At 53.0% G+C, this 17489-nt stretch overlaps 3 protein-coding genes across 3 annotated transcripts; all 3 read right to left on the reverse strand.

The window, feature by feature from the left end:
* Nucleotides 1-8408: 8408 nt before the first annotated feature.
* On the reverse strand, nucleotides 8409-8812 carry LOC142301016 (histone H2B 1.1). The gene has a single exon (XM_075342037.1). It carries the CDS (start codon nucleotides 8787-8789, stop codon nucleotides 8409-8411), a length of 381 nt encoding a protein of 126 aa, XP_075198152.1. The 5' UTR covers nucleotides 8790-8812.
* Nucleotides 8813-9991: 1179 nt separating this feature from the next.
* On the reverse strand, nucleotides 9992-10402 carry LOC142302240 (histone H3). The gene has a single exon (XM_075343318.1). It carries the CDS (start codon nucleotides 10400-10402, stop codon nucleotides 9992-9994), a length of 411 nt encoding a protein of 136 aa, XP_075199433.1.
* A 1256-nt stretch (nucleotides 10403-11658) lies between these two features.
* LOC142301017 (histone H1.11R-like) lies at nucleotides 11659-12303 on the reverse strand. Its single transcript, XM_075342038.1, has one exon. It carries the CDS (start codon nucleotides 12301-12303, stop codon nucleotides 11659-11661), a length of 645 nt encoding a protein of 214 aa, XP_075198153.1.
* Nucleotides 12304-17489: the final 5186 nt, after the last annotated feature.

A 17489-nucleotide genomic window follows, 5' to 3' on the forward strand; every position in this document is an offset into this window, starting at 1 on the left:
TTGGCGCCAAGCGAAGAACCCTGAGCTGGCCGGCGAAGAAAAAGAAGTACAGAGTGCGCCGCCCAAAGAGGGGAGGTGCTGGCCCCAAGATGCTGCTGAAGACATGTGAAGAGGGCGGCGTTACAGAAAAAAAGAAGTGTCGCCTATGCTGGGTCGATTTGGTGTGCGAGACTGGGGGTGGAGTGTACGCAAGAGCGGGAAAAGAAGGCCCGCCTCCATCTTCCCCAGCATCTCCACCGTTCCCGGCGCCATTACAGGAAGAGCTGCAAGAGACGCCAACTCAGCAACTGACTAAGTGAGATGGAGACCCAGACAAAGCAGCGAGCTGCAGCGGGCGCACTGGTGGCAACCAGCCTGGGAAGAGGACGCCCGAGGCAGAGTGTAGCCAAGGAGGCACTTACCATTAAGCTACCGGCTGTGCCAGGAGGTCCAGAGCGGCCCGCAAAAGTTACATGGGTCACTTCGTGGGATGCCGTGACCGGTGAAACATCCACTGAAGTCCGGGCCACCTACAAGACGCAACTGCAGCCGAAAAGCGAGACAATGGGAATACCCCTCCAGAGTCCGGAGGTGGTGACGCCGGTCAAGGTAGGACCTCCAGTCCCCACAGAAGTTCTGGCCCCGGGAGAGCAACATGTCCTGGAGTTTGAAGAAGACGAGTGGGGATTTTTCTGGGAGCCGGTGAAGCCGGCGCCCCTAACCCGACGACAGTCCCCGCCGCCTGAGGTTGTTACGAACCGGCGCCGCCATAGCCGCAAGCAGCCTGCTGCGGTTCCTGTTGCGCCCAGGCGGCGGCTGCCGTTCTTGGCCGTGCCTCGGGTCGTCCAGTTGGCTGTTCCTTCCACCATGTCTAAGTGTGGAGAGGCGGCTAGTGCGCATGCGTGCGCGGATTTATCCCAGCCAGAGTTTAAGCCCGGTGTTTTGCCTAGTGAGCATGTTCAGCCTGTTTGTGTTATGTCTGAGACTAAGTCCTCAGTTCAGGCTACTGAGCATGCTCCCACAATTAACCCTAACAGCCTCTTTGCACAGGTACTTGGACTTCATGCTGTGTCTAAGTTCTGGGATTTGCCTACTGAGCATGCTCAAACTGATAGTCTGCTTTCTAAGCCTATGGCTCAGGCTACTGAGCATGCTCAGGCACTTAGTGCATCAGAGGCTAGGTCCGGTAAGGACCTCACTGAGCATGTCCATGAGGTGGCAGGCCCTGATAGGGCAGAGGGTGTCAGGTGTCCTGATGACGTGGCAACTCCGGACTGGCTCGCAGAGGCCCGCCCCTATGATCTGGCACCTCAGTATTGGTCGTCAGACGATGACTGGTGAAGTGTTTGGGGCGTGGCTGCCATGAGGTCATCAATGACGTGGCGGTTCCGGATAGGTCGCATGTGAGGTCACTGATGACATGGCACTCTGCTATTGGACCTTGGTGGTTCCACCCTGGGTTTGGGGCGGACCCAGGTTATAAAAGGGGCTGGAGACAACATGGAGGTGCGCAGTCTTCACTTTTGCTCAGTCAGAGCACACCTACATGTTAGAGCCTCATTGCGGCATAAGCCTATGTTGGGAAGCGGTAGGTAGGGTTAGGCGAACGGTGCCTGTCACACCAAGATTCGTGGCTCGGCACATCAGGGTCAGGCGCCGTGCTTCCCTCCTGCCGTTCCAGTCTTGCTATAGCAGCCCAGTGGCGTTAACTGGGCTGCGGCTGCTGTGCTTCCTTTCCGATTGTGCTCCCTACGCACACGGACAACGCACCTGCTGCGCCACCTGTCCGATTGTGTCCCCTACGCACACGGACAACGCACCTGCTGCGCCACCTGTCCGATTGTGCCCCCTATGCACACGGACAACGCACCTGCTGCGCCACCTGTCCGGTTGTGCCCCCTACGTGCACGGACAGCGTACCCCAGGACCCCTGTGGAGTTAACAGGGTGTTCCTTATCCTCCTCGGCTTCCCAGTCAACGCTACTGGTGTACCCATCTGGCCTGACGTGTCCTACACACACGTGGCCAGTCGAGAGGTGGCTAGAAACGCTAATCGGAGGACCGCTCGGCCTGACGTGTCCTACACACGTGGCCGACAGGGCGCTTTTGTGGCGGTCTTCCGTTCAACGCTACCTGGTTACCACCCGGCCTGATGTGTTTCCTGCACACGTGGTTGGTGTAGCGCTAGGTGCACCAAAACGCTAATCGGGTTGTCGTCCGGTCTGACGTGTCCCAACACACGTGACCGGTTCCCGGAGTTCCTGGGTTATCTCAGAGCCATCCAGCTCTATAGTCTCCGCCTAACCCTCAGGTGCCAGCAGCTCCTTTGTCATCTGGAGCACGGTGGGCCCCGACTGGCGATTAGGATATATACCCCCTGGTCCTAATCTGCCAGTCCCCCCGTAACAGTAAGGGTATGTGCGCACGTTGCTTTTTACCTGCTTTTTACCTGCTTTTTTGCTGCTTTTTCTTCTGCGCTGTTTAATGCCAAAATGGATGTGTTCTTCTATTCAAGCAAAGTCTATGGGAATTTGGGTTTCTTGTTCACACTATGTTGTTCAAAATGCTGCCTTTTTGAGGCAGAACTTTGGTCAAAAACTCAGCTTTTCAAAGAAGCAACATGTCAATTGTTTTTGCCTTTTGGGTTTTGCACTGCAAAGCTGAGTTTTTGACCAAAGTTCTGCCACAAAAAGGCAGCATTTTGAACAACATAGTGTGAACAAGAAACCCAAATTCCCATAGACTTTGCTTGAATAGAAGAACACATCCATTTTGGCATTAAACAGCGCAGAAGAAAAAGCAGCAAAAAAGCAGGTAAAAAGCAGGTAAAAAGCAACGTGCGCACATACCCTTAGACTGCGCCAGGGTCTGGCTGGCATGGCGGAGATGGAGCAGCTACGTCAGTTCATGCTGCAGCTTGATGCCAGAGTGAGGTCTCTGGAGAAGTCTGCTCTTGCTGCTGATATGGATGATGTGGTGGCTCAAGCGGCTGCAATGGTGTCAGTTACCAAGCCTACTCCAACCCTCCCTCACCTCTCGCTGCCCAACAAGTTTACGGGGAACAGCAAGGCATGTAGGGGATTCGTGAACCAGTGCTCAGTCCATCTAGAGCTGTTGGCTGCACGGTTTCCTACAGAGAGGTCGAAGGTGGGGTTTATCATCTCCTTGCTCTCTGATAGAGCACTGGAGTGGGCTACACCATTGTGGGAGAGGAATGACCCCGTAGTACAGGAATCTAAGGAGTTGTTGGAGTCCTTGCGACAAGTGTTCCTGGGGCCTCAGGTCAGTCACGACTCGGCCCTACAGCTACTGACTTTGGAGCAGGGGCGTACCTCCTCAAGTCAATATGCTGTGAGTTTCCGGACACTTGCTGCAGAACTGGGGTGGTCAGAGAGGACTCTCATTCCACTGTTTTGGAGGGGATTAGCCTCGCACGTGAAGGACGCATTTGCGTCACGTGAGGTACCAACTACCCTTGAGGGCCTCATGACTCTGGCTACCCGCATTGACCTGCGGACCTCCGAACGTCAGCTGGAGCGCAGGTCAGAGGGTCATTCAGCCACTGTAGTGGTCTCTCCTACTGCACCTCCCTTAGAGGACATCTCTGTCCCTATGGACATCTCTAGGGTTGGTGTTGCTAGGTCTTCGAGTCGCAAGGGCATTTCCTGTTTCGCTTGTGGGCAGTATGGTCATTATGCCAACCGTTGCCCAAAGCGTCAGGATAAGCGACCACGATTGGTGACCATAGCTGGAGGTAGACTGGACTCTGCGTCATCCATTAGGGTGACGTTTCCCGCGTCCATTTCCTTTAAGGGGTCAACATGGTCCACAAGGGCAAGTGTGGACACAGGTGCTGGGGATAGGTTCATCTCCTCCTCTTTTGCCCGGCGGCATGCCATCCCGCTGGTGCAAATGCCAAGGCCAGTGAGAGTCCGTGTGGTGGATGGGTCCTTGTTGCCCAAGGTAATTCACCAGCGGACAGTGCCCATTACCCTTGCCATGTCATCTGGGCATAGGGAGACCATTTAATTTCTGGTTCTCCCTAAGGGTGCAGATGATATTCTGCTGGGTATTCCTTGGTTGAAGCGGCATTCCCCACATATCGACTGGTCGTCTGGGGGTGATTACGCGGTGGAGCGAGTCTTGTATCTCCCACTGCATGTCTCCATCTTCCACCAGTCGCTCAGTGGTATCTGTGGTGACTATAGACCATTCGAGTGGGAGGGCCGCTAGAGGGGGGGTACTGTTACGAACCGGCGCCGCCATAGCCGCAAGCAGACTGCTGCAGTTCCTGTTGCGTCCAGGCGCCGGCTGCCGTTCTTGGCCGTGCCTCGGGTCGTCCAGTTGGCTGTTCCTTCCACCACGTCTAAGTGTGGAGAGGCGGCTAGTGCGCATGCGTGCGCCGATTTACCCCAGCCAGAGTTTAAGCCCGGTGTTTTGCCTAGTGAGCATGCTCAGCCTGTTTGTGTTATGTCTGAGACTAAGTCCTCAGTTCAGGCTACTGAGCATGCTCCCACAATTAACCCTAACAGCCTATTTGCACAGGTACTTGGACTTCATGCTGTGTCTAAGTTCTGGGATGTGCCTACTGAGCATGCTCAAACTGATAGTCTGCTTTCTAAGCCTATGGCTCAGGCACTTAGTGCATCAGAGGCTATGTCCGGTAAGGACCTCACTGAGCATGTCCGTGAGGTGGCAGACCCTGATAGGGCAGAGGGTGTCAGGTGTCCTGATGACGTGGCAACTCCGGACTGGCTCGCAGAGGCCCGCCCCTATGATCTGGCACCTCAGTATTGGTCGTCTGACGATGACTGGTGAAGTGTTTGGGGCGTGGCTGCCATGAGGTCATCAACGACGTGGCGGTTCCGGATAGGTCACATGTGACGTCACTGATGACATGGCACTCTGCTATTGGACCTTGGTGGTTCCACCCTGGGTTTGGGGTGGACCCAGGTTATAAAAGGGGCTGGAGACAACATGGAGGTGTGCAGTCTTCACTTTTGCTCAGTCAGAGCACACCTCCATGTTAGAGCCTTATTGCGGCATAAGCCTATGTTGGGAAGCGGTAGGTAGGGTTAGGCGAACGGTGCCTGTCACGCCAAGATTCGTGGCTCGGCACATCAGGGTCAGGCGCCGTGCTTCCCTCCTGCCGTTCCAGTCTTGCTATAGCAGCCCAGTGGCGTTAACTGGGCTGCGGCTGCTGTGCTTCCTTTCCGATTGTGCTCTCTACGCACACGGACAACGCACCTGCTGCGCCACCTGTCCGATTGTGTCCCCTACGCACACGGACAACGCACCTGCTGCGCCACCTGTCCGATTGTGCCCCCTACGCACACTGACAACGCACCTGCTGCACCACCTGTCCGGTTGTGCCCCCTACGTGCACGGACAGCGTACCCCAGGACCCCTGTGGAGTTAACAGGGTGTTTCTTATCCTCCTCGGCTTCCCGGTCAACGCTACTGGTGTACCCATCTGGCCTGACGTGTCCTACACACACGTGGCCAGTCGAGAGGTGGCCAGAAACGCTAATCGGAGGACCGCTCGGCCTGACGTGTCCTACACACGTGGCCGACAGGGCGCTTTTGTGGCGGTCTTCCGGTCAACGCTACCTGGTTACCACCCGGCCTGACGTGTTTCCTGCACACGTGGTTGGTGTAGCGCTAGGTGCACCAAAACGCTATTCGGGTTGTCGTCCGGTCTGACGTGTCCCAACACACGTGACCGGTTCCCGGAGTTCCTGGGTTATCTCAGAGCCATCCAGCTCTATAGTCTCCGCCTAACCCTCAGGTGCCAGCAGCTCCTTTCTCATCTGGAGCATGGTGGGCCCCGACTGGCGATTAGGATATATACCCCCTGGTCCTAATCTGCTGGTCCCCCCGTAACAGAGGTAGACCCAGTGCGAGAAAGGCTGCTGGCCGAGACCGTGGCCCGGGAGATGATGGCCGGTCCCCTTAGTGAAGAATTTGATCGGCAGTGTAGCCTTGGCACCGTGGTCAAGTTCAACCAGAGCGAGGGATACGGGTTCATAGAAGACGATGAGACCGGTGATCATTTTTTTTATAACCGGGTGAATCCGGACATTGAAGGGTTACCTCAACGACTCCATACACTGTACCCGGGGGAGAAAGTGAAGTTCCGGAGAGAAGTAGGATGCCGGGGCCTATTTGCCGTGGGAGTGACCCGGATGCCCACTGCCCAGGAGGCCGCACAGTGGCAACAAGAGATCGAGTGGGAGGAATGTCAGTGCCGGAGACGTATGCAGCAGAGACCGGTACTGGCTGAGACTTGTTGGCCAAGAAATACGCTGGCGGTGTCGCCAGGAGTGATTACAGAACCGGTAGCTGAGCCGGAAAAGGGAACGCCGGCGGTATTGGCGATTCGCCAGAGTATGGTGACGCACCCGGTGGTCGTTGTTGGGAGCCCACAGCCGTCCCGTCCAGCTACCCCGTCACCTCCGCCGGGAGTCGAGGGGCCAAAACCGGAGACAGAGGAATCGGAGACACCGGTTAACTATGAACCGTTCCGGAGGCTGCGCCACTTGCCAGGCCAGTCCCTCTCCGATTACGTGAGGGCCCAGCGGGCCAAATGGCTACGAGCTTACCACCCCGTGTGAATCATAGCGACAGGAAGTGGTGGACATATCTGTGCTAAGAACCGGTATTGTTGAAAGAACCGGTGAAGATTTATAGTTGTAACAACGTTCAAGTTACCGAGCCCGGAAGAAGCCTGATGCCGGACTGTGCAAGGACTCCCTCTGTGATGTTGACGGAGACTTTTATTGTCTGTGCTCCCTGCCTACAAAGACCGGGAGTGCTGTGAAAGTCTCCGGGCAGAAGACCAGCCAAGACCGGGAGCGCCTGTTGAAGGCCTCCGGGCAAACCTGCTGCAAAGACCGGGAGCTCCCTGGGAGGCACTCCGGGCACTTGACTTGTGCGGCTGTTGATTGTGTTTTACATGAAGGTTTAAAAGTTTTAATAAGAGATTGCCCTGCTGGTTAAGATTTTGTTTTTCAGATGCGAATCTTGCCGGGAGGCTAAGGCAAAAAGAGGGGAGGAATGTAATGTCCGTCAGCGTGCTCTCTTCATCCACACTCTGCCCCACGAAACAATCCCCTGTCCCAAAAGTGACGGCTGCGCTGGGGGTTAGCCTGATACAGGAAGGGGCCACGACTACAACCCCCGAGGCACCCCCGGCACCCCGTTACAGGCTCAGTCAATCAGTAGAGTATGAATTTAGCTCCGCCTACAGGAACAGTGTGTTAACCCTTTAGTGCTCGAAATGTCTCCAGATGCTGCAAGAACAGAACTTTGTGGATGGAAACTATACAGCACAATAAGGCGGTGCACACAGCAGTGTATGGCGATATCCAGCACCATGAGGGGAGGTTACTGCACTATATGGGGGTGTATAGCAGTATGGATAACGTGTCTCCAGCACTACAAGGGTTACACTGCACTAACTGGACACAGAAGGGGCCGGACACCTCTAACAGCGCATGTGACGTCACCCGCAGCAGCCGCTCCCGCCTGAAACCGCGGATCACAGGGAACAAAGAGCGCGTGAAACTCAGCCATTGTGCGGGAATTTCACATTCAGCGCTCAGCCAATCAGCACTCAGTACGGCCCTGGCTCCACCCACAAGCGCTCAGTGTTAACACCTTTGTGCCCGCGATATTCCCAGCTGACCCTAGAGCAGCACAGACTGCAGTGATCGAGCGCAGCGCCGCTCATCTTAACATAGTCAGAAACAATCTATTTCCACTATAGAGACTGATGCACAATGCCCGTATATAGAGCGGCACTGGAGAAGAACAGGAGGTGACGCAGGGGGCGGGGATATAAGTTACTTTCCATTTTCAGCTCCGCCCCTCTTTTGCTGATTGGCTGAGCGCAGAACATTTGGTGATTTTGAATTTCCCGGTTATTTTTTCTCGCTGTTTAATAGACAAATCTCCATATACTGCTGTGTACTCCAATATCGTGCTGAATATCTCCATATACCGCTATATAACCCCCATATAGTGCTGTACACCACCGTATTTTAATGTTTAGCCTTTTATAGTGCTCTATACTTCCCACAACGTGCTTCCCAAAAACCACTGCCATATAGTGCTGTACATCCTGCATCTACCACCACCATACACTGCTCTGCACTCACCACATAGAGCTGTATAAGAAACTGACATTCACCCACATCCGGGAACATCCCCATACTAGTGTATTCATACTTCACTCCCTCCATATTGTGCTCCGTCCTCTCAGCGGCGGCTCCGACTGCAATAAAACCTATTGAGAAAAGCGGTTACAGGAGCCACAGATAGGAGCGCACTGGAGACCGCAATACCCCATGCAGCGCAGTATAAAGCCCTGCTGTAGACCATGTGGTGGCTCTTAGAAGAGCCTTTGTGGTGCGGAGCAGCGGTGGGGATCACTTGGCGCTGGTGTACTTGGTGACGGCCTTGGTGCCCTCGGACACGGCGTGCTTGGCCAGCTCTCCGGGCAGCAGCAGGCGCACGGCGGTCTGGATCTCCCGGGAGGTGATGGTGTGGCGCTTGTTGTAGTGCGCCAGGCGGGAGGCTTCCCCTGCGATGCGCTCGAAGATGTCACCGACGAAGCAGTTCATGATGCCCATGGCCTTGGAGGAGATGCCGGTGTCGGGGTGCACCTGCTTCAGCACCTTGTACACGTAGATGGCATAGCTCTCCTTCCGGCTCTTCCTCCGCTTCTTGCCGTCCTTCTTCTGAGTCTTGGTCACGGCTTTCTTGGAGCCCTTCTTGGGCGCTGGGGCGGACTTGGCGGGATCAGGCATGATGAGAGCAGAAAGATCTCTTCACTGGAGAGAGAATAACAATAACATGGAGGAAGCAGTGACTGCAGGAGCGGAGTCTCGGTGCTGAGCGGCCGCGGTTCACTCTCCTGACAGCGACTTTTACTTCTACATTCAGATATTTCACGTTAGAAGCTGCAAAAACAACAACGGAGATTGGAAAACGAGAATTAGAGGAAAAGGCGGAGCTGAAGAGTCATCAGCCGCAGTCCTCTGTGCGGTCCGCCCCGATGCCTGCGGGGAAGCTCCAGCACAGAAACCACGTGGTGCCTGTAACGTGAGGGGCTTGTGGGCGGGGCCATAGTTTTTATGCAGAGTGCTGATTGGCTGAATCCCTAATTTGAACTTCCCGCTCAGTGGCTGATAGCTCCTCCCGCTCTTTGTCTCCGTCGTGTAACACGCGGCCTCAGGGCGGACGTTCTGCTGAGATCTCTACAATCCGACACAGATCTGCAGACGCTGAAGTTGGTTTTTATTCATCTCCTCATTAAAAACGAGTCTAAGAATCTGAACTAATAACAAACGCGTCACTATAAGAATGTGCAGAGCGACATCACAGCCCGATACAATCTGCAGACATTCTCCGGACAGAAAAGCGACCTGGAGTGAGAGGATCCCCCTGCGAGATCTCCAGATCCCACAGCTTCCGACATCAGACACAGCATCCCAATAACCGTATCACAGCCCGATACAATCTGCGCCCAACCTGCAGATATTCTCCAGACAGAATACGACCTGGAGTGAGAGAGGGGATCCCCTGCGAGATCTCCAGATCCCACAGCTTCTGACATCTGGAGGACAAGAGGGATAATAAAGTCGGGGGGGGGGGGGGTTCGAGGGGGTCAGTTTAGTGCAGAAAGCTCCATTCAGAAAGCCCGAGATCACTCCTGAGTGAATGAGATCCGGAGTCGCAATCAGACCCCGGAGACACCGCACAATGAGCCGCTCTCAATACGAGGAGAAACTGAAATAAACCGCGGGCGCGATACTACAGATACAGGCAGAGCTGCGGAAAGTATGAACAGAAGAGGAGCCTCCGCAGCGCCGCCCGTCACATGTAGAGACCGCGCCCCGGACACTGCGGGGAATGAGGAGAATCAGAGGCCAGGAATCAGCTCGTCTGAGGGAGGATGTGGTGGCTCTGAAAAGAGCCTTTGTGTTGTGCTCGGGGGTGCGGGACAGATCTACGCCCTCTCCCCGCGGATGCGGCGGGCCAGCTGGATGTCTTTGGGCATGATGGTGACCCTCTTGGCGTGGATGGCGCACAGGTTGGTGTCCTCGAACAGCCCCACCAGATAAGCCTCGCTGGCCTCCTGCAGGGCCATGACGGCCGAGCTCTGGAAGCGCAGATCGGTCTTGAAGTCCTGGGCGATCTCTCTCACCAGGCGCTGGAAGGGAAGCTTCCGGATCAGCAGCTCGGTGGATTTCTGGTAGCGGCGGATCTCCCGGAGAGCGACTGTCCCCGGCCGGTACCGATGCGGCTTCTTCACTCCGCCGGTGGCGGGAGCGCTCTTCCTGGCGGCCTTAGTGGCCAGCTGCTTGCGGGGAGCTTTCCCTCCGGTGGATTTACGGGCGGTCTGCTTAGTTCTGGCCATAGCTCTATATTGAAGAGAACAGGAGTGATGAGAGGAGCGGCGGGAGCAGAGTATTTATCCTCCTATGCGCGTCCTCATTGGTCTGTGAGAAACACGCCCCCTGCACGCTATTGACTACTACCACAAAAGAAAATCATCCAATGTCTGTGACCAATCATTTTTAGAAGCTCCACCCCCCACTAACCCCGCTCTTATCCCCTCCAGGCTACACGCAGATTTGGAGCAAACGACATCGATGTAACTGCAGCTCCATCTCCCCGCACACAGCGCTGAACAGTGCAGCTCCCGCATTATCACTACATCCCCGAGAACTGCTCCCGGCATCTACCGCCCCTTGTATATGACATCACCGCGCGAATCAATAGACAAGCACTGATCAAAGGGAAGCGATAAAGTGTATGCACAGGGGACAAGGTTGTGACACTGATCATACAGAGGGGGCAAGGTGGTGGCACAGAAACAGCTCTGCAGGACAAGGTGGTGGCACAGAAACAGCTCTGCAGGACAAGGTGGTGGCACAGAAACAGCTCTGCAGGACAAGGTGGTGGCACTGATCATACAGCTCTGCAGGACAAGGTGGTGGCACTGATCATACAGCTCTGCAGGACAAAGTGGTGACACTGATCATACAGCTATGCAGGACAAGGTGGTGGCACTGATCATACAGCTCTGCAGGACAAGGTGGTGACACTGATCATACAGCTCTGCAGGACAAGGTGGTGACACTGATCATACAGCTCTGCAGGACAAGGTGGTGACACTGATCATACAGCTATGCAGGACAAGGTGGTGGCACTGATCATACAGCTCTGCAGGACAAGGTGGTGACACTGATCATACAGTTCTGCAGGATTAGGTGGTGGCTCTGATCATACAGCTCTGCAGGACAAGGTCGTGACACTGATCATACAGCTCTGCAGGACAAGGTGTGACACTGATCATACAGCTCTGCAGGACAAGGTGGTGGCACTGATCATACAGCTCTGCAGGACAAGGTGGTGGCACTGATCATACAGCTCTGCAGGACAAGGTGGTGGCACTGATCATACAGCTCTGCAGGACAAGGTGGTGGCACTGATCATACAGCTCTGCAGGACAAGGTGGTGACACTGATCATACAGCTCTGCAGGACAAGGTGGTGACACTGATCATACAGCTCTGCAGGACAAGGTGGTGACACTGATCATACAGCTCTGCAGGACAAGGTGGTGGCTCTGAGAAGAGCCTTTGTGGTAGGAGGACAGAGCGGCTCCCGCTTATTTCTTGGCCGCGGGCTTCTTGGCTTTAGTCGCCTTCTTAGCCGGACTCTTGGCAGCTTTGGGTTTTGCCGCCTTCTTAGCCGGACTCTTCGTCACCTTCCTGGGCTTTGGAGCGGCCTTCGGCTTCTTGGGGCTCTTTGCCGCTTTCTTGGCGGCTGCTGCGGGCTTCTTGGCCTTTTTCGGGCTTTTCTTGGCCGCGGCCGGAGCCTTCTTGGGCTTCTTCGGAGATTTGGCCGCTTTCTTGGCTGCCGGCTTCTTAGGCTTGGCCGCAGCTGCTGGCTTCTTCTTGGCCGCTTTGTCCTTCGTCTCCTGCTTCTTGTTCAGCTTGAAGGACCCGGAGGCGCCGCTGCCCTTCACCTGGAGCAGGGAGCCCTTGTTGACCAGAGCCTTGATGGCCAGCTTCAGGCGGCTGTTATTCCTCTCCACATCGTATCCTCCGGCAGACAGAAGCTTCTTCAGGGCGGCCAGAGACACCCCACTGCGCTCCTTGGAGGCGGACACGGCTTTCATGATCAGCTCGGAGGCGCTGGGACCGGAGGATTTGCTGCTTTTCTTGGCGGCCCCGGATTTCTTCGGCGCCTTCTTAGATTTGGCGGCCGGTTCGGCGGGAGGAGGAGCGGCGGCCGGTGCGGTCTCTGCCATCGTGTGAGCGGGAAATAAGCACAAAAATCTCCTGAGAGGAAAATACTGAGGCCGGAGCGGGAGGCGCCTGTTATATATACAGTCTTACTGCGCACTGATTGGCTGCTGAGCTGCACCGTCTTGAGCTTCTATTGGCTGCCACTCAGCACAGGCCCCGCCTTCTCCCGGCTGAGCCCAGTGAAGCTCCGCTCTCTCCTTGTGCTTCCCTGCCCGGGATAAAAGCTCTATATTATCGGCTACAGCCGGACGGGTGAGGAGCTTCCGCCATCACTTGTCCTCCGCCATCATCTCCGCGGAGCGTGTGTGGCCGTCACTGCCAGAGATGCCGGGAAAGAGCGCAGAGGATCCCGGGATCAGCGCCGCCGTCCTCCCGATCTGCTCATCACTGAGTGTCCGGGAAGATAAACCTGCTGCGGGAGCTCGTCCTCCTATTCCCGGCTCTTGTCACCACCACAGGGATCTTCACTACAATATCCATCGTGCAGGAAGCGGATTGTACGATGTGGGGGCGACCTGGAGCTGCTGACAGCCCAGAAGGGTAACACAGGCGATGGCCTCCGCTGCCTGCACCTCCCGGAGCTGGAATATAAATCTATCCCGTGTGTGCAGAGTATTGGGGGGAGGACACGTCCCACATTAGTGGATCACACCCGGAGGAGGATGAGTGCGATCTCCGGCACAAGATTGTGTCTTATCCTCTGTGAAGCTTTTATCTCTGAGGCCTGTAATGGAGGGAAGAGCTGTGATCGGGCGATGGCTTCACAATGCGACTCACTCCCTCATCAGAAAGCAGAAAAAATCCGTGTGATCACAGAAATATTAATTCACGCATCTGACACCAACTATTGTGCAAAAGGTGAAATACGGAGGAAAAAGCGGAGACACAATATACAGAATCCACACACAGAGCGCCGTTGTATATACTGCACAGCACAACAGGCTTTTATAAGTATCCATAATAATAGAGCACAGAGTACAGTATATAGTGTATACAGAAGTATGTACAGTATATTTAGCACTGTGTACAATATATACAGCAGAGTATACAATATAGAGTCCTCCTATGTCTACTTTGTACACACTTGCAGAGAAGAGCAGAAGGAAAATCATCCTGATGCGTCTGTGAACTTTGCATTATTCTCCAGTAAGTGCTGGGAACAGGGGAAGACAATGTCTGCTACAGAGAAGGAAAAGTTCCATCCTGAAATAAGGGGGCAGCAGCCAGGTCTGACCATTGGGGACGCTGCAAAGAAATTAGGAGAGATGTGGAATTGCATTTCATCAGGAAACAAGGCGCCTTACGAGAAGAAACATCCAAACTGAAGACGTACAAGGACATGGCGCTGTATCTGTACAAAGGCGAATTAGAGCCAAAAAAGGTCCCTGCTGAGCCTGAAAAGTTCAAGAGAGGAGGATGATGAAGAATAAGAGGAAAAAGATGATGAATGAGCAATCTCCACTAGCCTGTAATTATTTGTGTATTTAGCATTTAACCCCTCTGTACGTCCCTTTCACTAAACGTGTAATAGATGTCTTAAAAAAACATTTCACAGTTTTCCTTAATTTGGAGATAAAAATTGACCTTTATTTGATCATTTAAAATCCATTCATATAATGTTCAATTATGGAAATCACGAATATGAAAAAAGTAAGGTGCAAACTGCTGCCTAAATATGATCTACCCATCCACAATACATATTACATGGGCTTTTTAGCAAGCATTCCTTCTGCCATTATTTACAGAGCAGACTGAATGCATATGGCGTTGATTCCTCTATTATAGGAGACAAGTCACTGAACAGATCATATAATGCTGATAGATCAATAGGTCTGAGAGGGGACAAATTATTATTATAATTTTTCACTAATGGCAACCCTATCAGACATAGTCAATTATATTATGTATTAAATTCTCAAGTGACCATTACAACATTAAAGTCAGTGACTGAGTAGATTAATAAAACTGAGCGGTAGATCATTGTATCGCTAGTGCTTGTGCTCTCTATCGTGTACGCGCCCTACGCGTTTTATCTGAATTTCTGATTCCTGCACAGATTCATCAGGGGTATGTGGCAGCTTGTCTAGTTACATGATGTTACATATGATGCATGTAACAATAGTAGGCGACATGATCGCTACAGCGGGGAGCGACTCCTGCTTCCTCCCTTCAGTCCTGCAATCAGCTTCCGATCCATGAGATGACGGACACTGATGCCTATCAAAGCGGAGCAACGGGGAAACAGTAACCACGGCCGAACACAGCCAATAGCGCTGCTCAAAGCAGCACCAGCGACCAATAGGCAATGGATGTCGGTCCCAATCATCACTTATGCAGACACAGACGCCATGTAGTGCAATGTAAGAATCCGCAGCAGTAAGTGACGATAATAATTATATTATATTTATCACCAGCAGTCAGTAACATCAGCATTTACTATAAATTCATAAGAGACCGGCCTAAATCTGTATAACATAAAGCCCATTCACTTCTATAGGTGAACGGCGATATATCAGTCGCGGGGATAATGATGTGTTTATTATTAGCTGTAACATTAGATCAGATGAATTACCTGCAATACAAGCAAGGCAGATGACAATGAGGAGCTAAACACAGAGCTGATACATAGCGGCATTATTGTATCTACACTGCAGCCGCCATCGCAGCAATCCCGATTATCCCAATATCAGACACAGAACAGCTCTACTCAGCAAATGCAATGCTCAGACTCGCAGGGATTATGCAGCAGAGCATAATAGCCATGTATAGGATTATATTACAATTATTACATATATTTTCTTTACAGCAATACATTCACAGATGACATTAATAACGGCGAGTCTCGCATCGGCATCACCCGGCACGGCCACACACTCTCTGGACAGGAGCATCTGAGCAACATAGAAACACATAAAGCCGACCGCTCCTGTCCGGAGAGTGTGCGGCCGTGCCGGGTGATGCCGAGCCTCCGAGTCATTATCACGTGTGGCTCTGGCCTTACTGAGACTCCAGTGGCTGTCTCACTGCTTCCAGGTCCGCGCATTAGATCTCCCTCTGTGCCGGCTTCTATGGTTGCTGCCCTAACACGAGATGTCTGGGTCCCCGAACTGGAGAGTAAAAGCAAATAAATAATTGAAAAAATGGCATAAAGTCCTCCATGTATTGACACCCGCTGCCAGACTGCCGGATTACGTGACACGGCCGCACGGAAATCCGGCAGAGGTTTCAGCTTTGAGGGCAGTGAGGAGCCCTGAGTGTGAGCTCCGGTGACCTGCCTGCCAGATTGCCAGACACAGACGTCTGATGTGAGACTCCCATCCTCCATAATGTGAACCTCTGTCTTCAGGACTTCTCTTGTGATGAGCCAGTTTTCTGGAATGCACTATGCTGGACGATCAGTTCAATATCTACCCCCATATGATTCGGCCTATCTCATCACTTTACTGACACTCTTCTCTGTTCCCTCTAATCTTTCCTCACATTCTGCTCTTTTCTTTTCATGTCTCCACGTCCTCCTATTTTATAGGAATTATCTTATAATGCTGCAGGAGCCGTCATCAGCCTGGATTTAATTGCTCTTATCAGGAGCTACTGGGTGGAAGGAGGATGTTTATGACAATGATGGCCGGACCCTCATTATACAGCACGTTCTGTCTATTGTGACCCCATCTCCTTATAGGATCCTCGCTCCTCCTGTACCTGATGGTGTCACTTAGTGATGTCTGCGCATGTCCCCACTCAATGCTGTGGAATACAATGTACAGGTATACAGCACAATATACTCTCCAGATGGCGCAGATTACTCTCTGGTGCTCCTTATATTCTGTGCTGTATACACTCTTGTGTTCCTCGCCCCCTGTGTAGCCGCTGTACTCTGCTGTATTTCTACAAAGTGCTGTAAATCCATTATGCAGCATATTTTAGTCACTTAGGCCTCTGCCACATTTCCGCATAAAAAAAGTGTCTTAAGTTCCGTTTTTCGGGTGCGTGTTCCGTTTTTTATGGGCGTTTCTCCAGTACGTGTGACATCCGTGTGATGGCGTATGCTCGCCGTGTGTGCGTGTGGAATGTCCATGTATGTGTGAGATACGTACATGTAATGTCCGTGTGGTGTCCGTTTGAAATGATCCGTGTGTGTGGCAAAATGTCGTTGCTACATACCCGCTGACAGCCGACACAGACAGAGACATGCGATGAGAATGAACTCGGATGAACTTTACCCGACTTCATTGTCATACCAGGGCTCTGTCTGTGTGTAGCGTCCTGATTAGTGGTCACCTGTGAAGGACTCACCGGTGACCGATAAACCCCTGAGTGACTTAAGTTAGCGGCGTGATTATCGCTGCCGTCACTCAGGTTACTTGCAGCTAGCTGGAGTCCTCCACCTGAGACGCAACTCACCTGTGACTTTTTTTGCAGATCGCTCAGCTCACTTCTGTCACTTTGGCGATTTGCTCTCACAGTTGGAGGATCCAGTGGTGGCCGCAAGTGACCTGAGTGACGTCATCGCTGATCGCGCTGCTCACCTCAGTTGCTGCTGGAGCTGACTGAGAGCGGTCATGTTATGTGGCCGCTCCTGTCGCCTTCATGTAGCAGAGCTAAGAGCGTCGTGGGACTTCCGTGGATTACGCCGGACCTGGATGGGTATTTGTGGCTTAATAAAGTGGTGAAAGAGGGTGTTTGTTTTTGTGTATTATTCCAAATAAAGGATTTTTTTGATGTGTGTGTTTATTTTCTTTAACTTACAGGTTAATCATGGAAGGTATCTCGGGGAGACACCTGCCATGATTAACCCATTATTACCTCGATTGCCACCGCACCAGGCCACTTAGGGATGAGCTGGGTAGAGTCCCGGAAATGTCGCATCTAATGGATGCGGCAATTCTGGGCGGCTGCTGGCTGTTCTTGTTTGGCTGGGTGGCTCCCCATAACGTGGTGCCCCCCCATCCTGAGAATACCAGCCTTACGCCGTGTGGCTTTACCCTGACGTATCAAATTTGGGGGGGACCGCACGTCAATTTTGTTCATTTACGTATTTATTTTACTGCATAATATAGATCCGCCGGCGACTGTGATTGGTTGCAGTGAGACAGCGGTCACTCAGCTTGGGGGCGTGTCCGACTACAATCAATCATAGGCGCCTGGGCTGAGGAAGCAGTGAATACGAGATTGAATAATGAGCGGCCGG

Source organism: Anomaloglossus baeobatrachus, chromosome 4 (assembly GCF_048569485.1).
Source record: "Anomaloglossus baeobatrachus isolate aAnoBae1 chromosome 4, aAnoBae1.hap1, whole genome shotgun sequence".
In the NCBI taxonomy this organism is placed as follows: Eukaryota; Metazoa; Chordata; class Amphibia; order Anura; family Aromobatidae; genus Anomaloglossus; species Anomaloglossus baeobatrachus.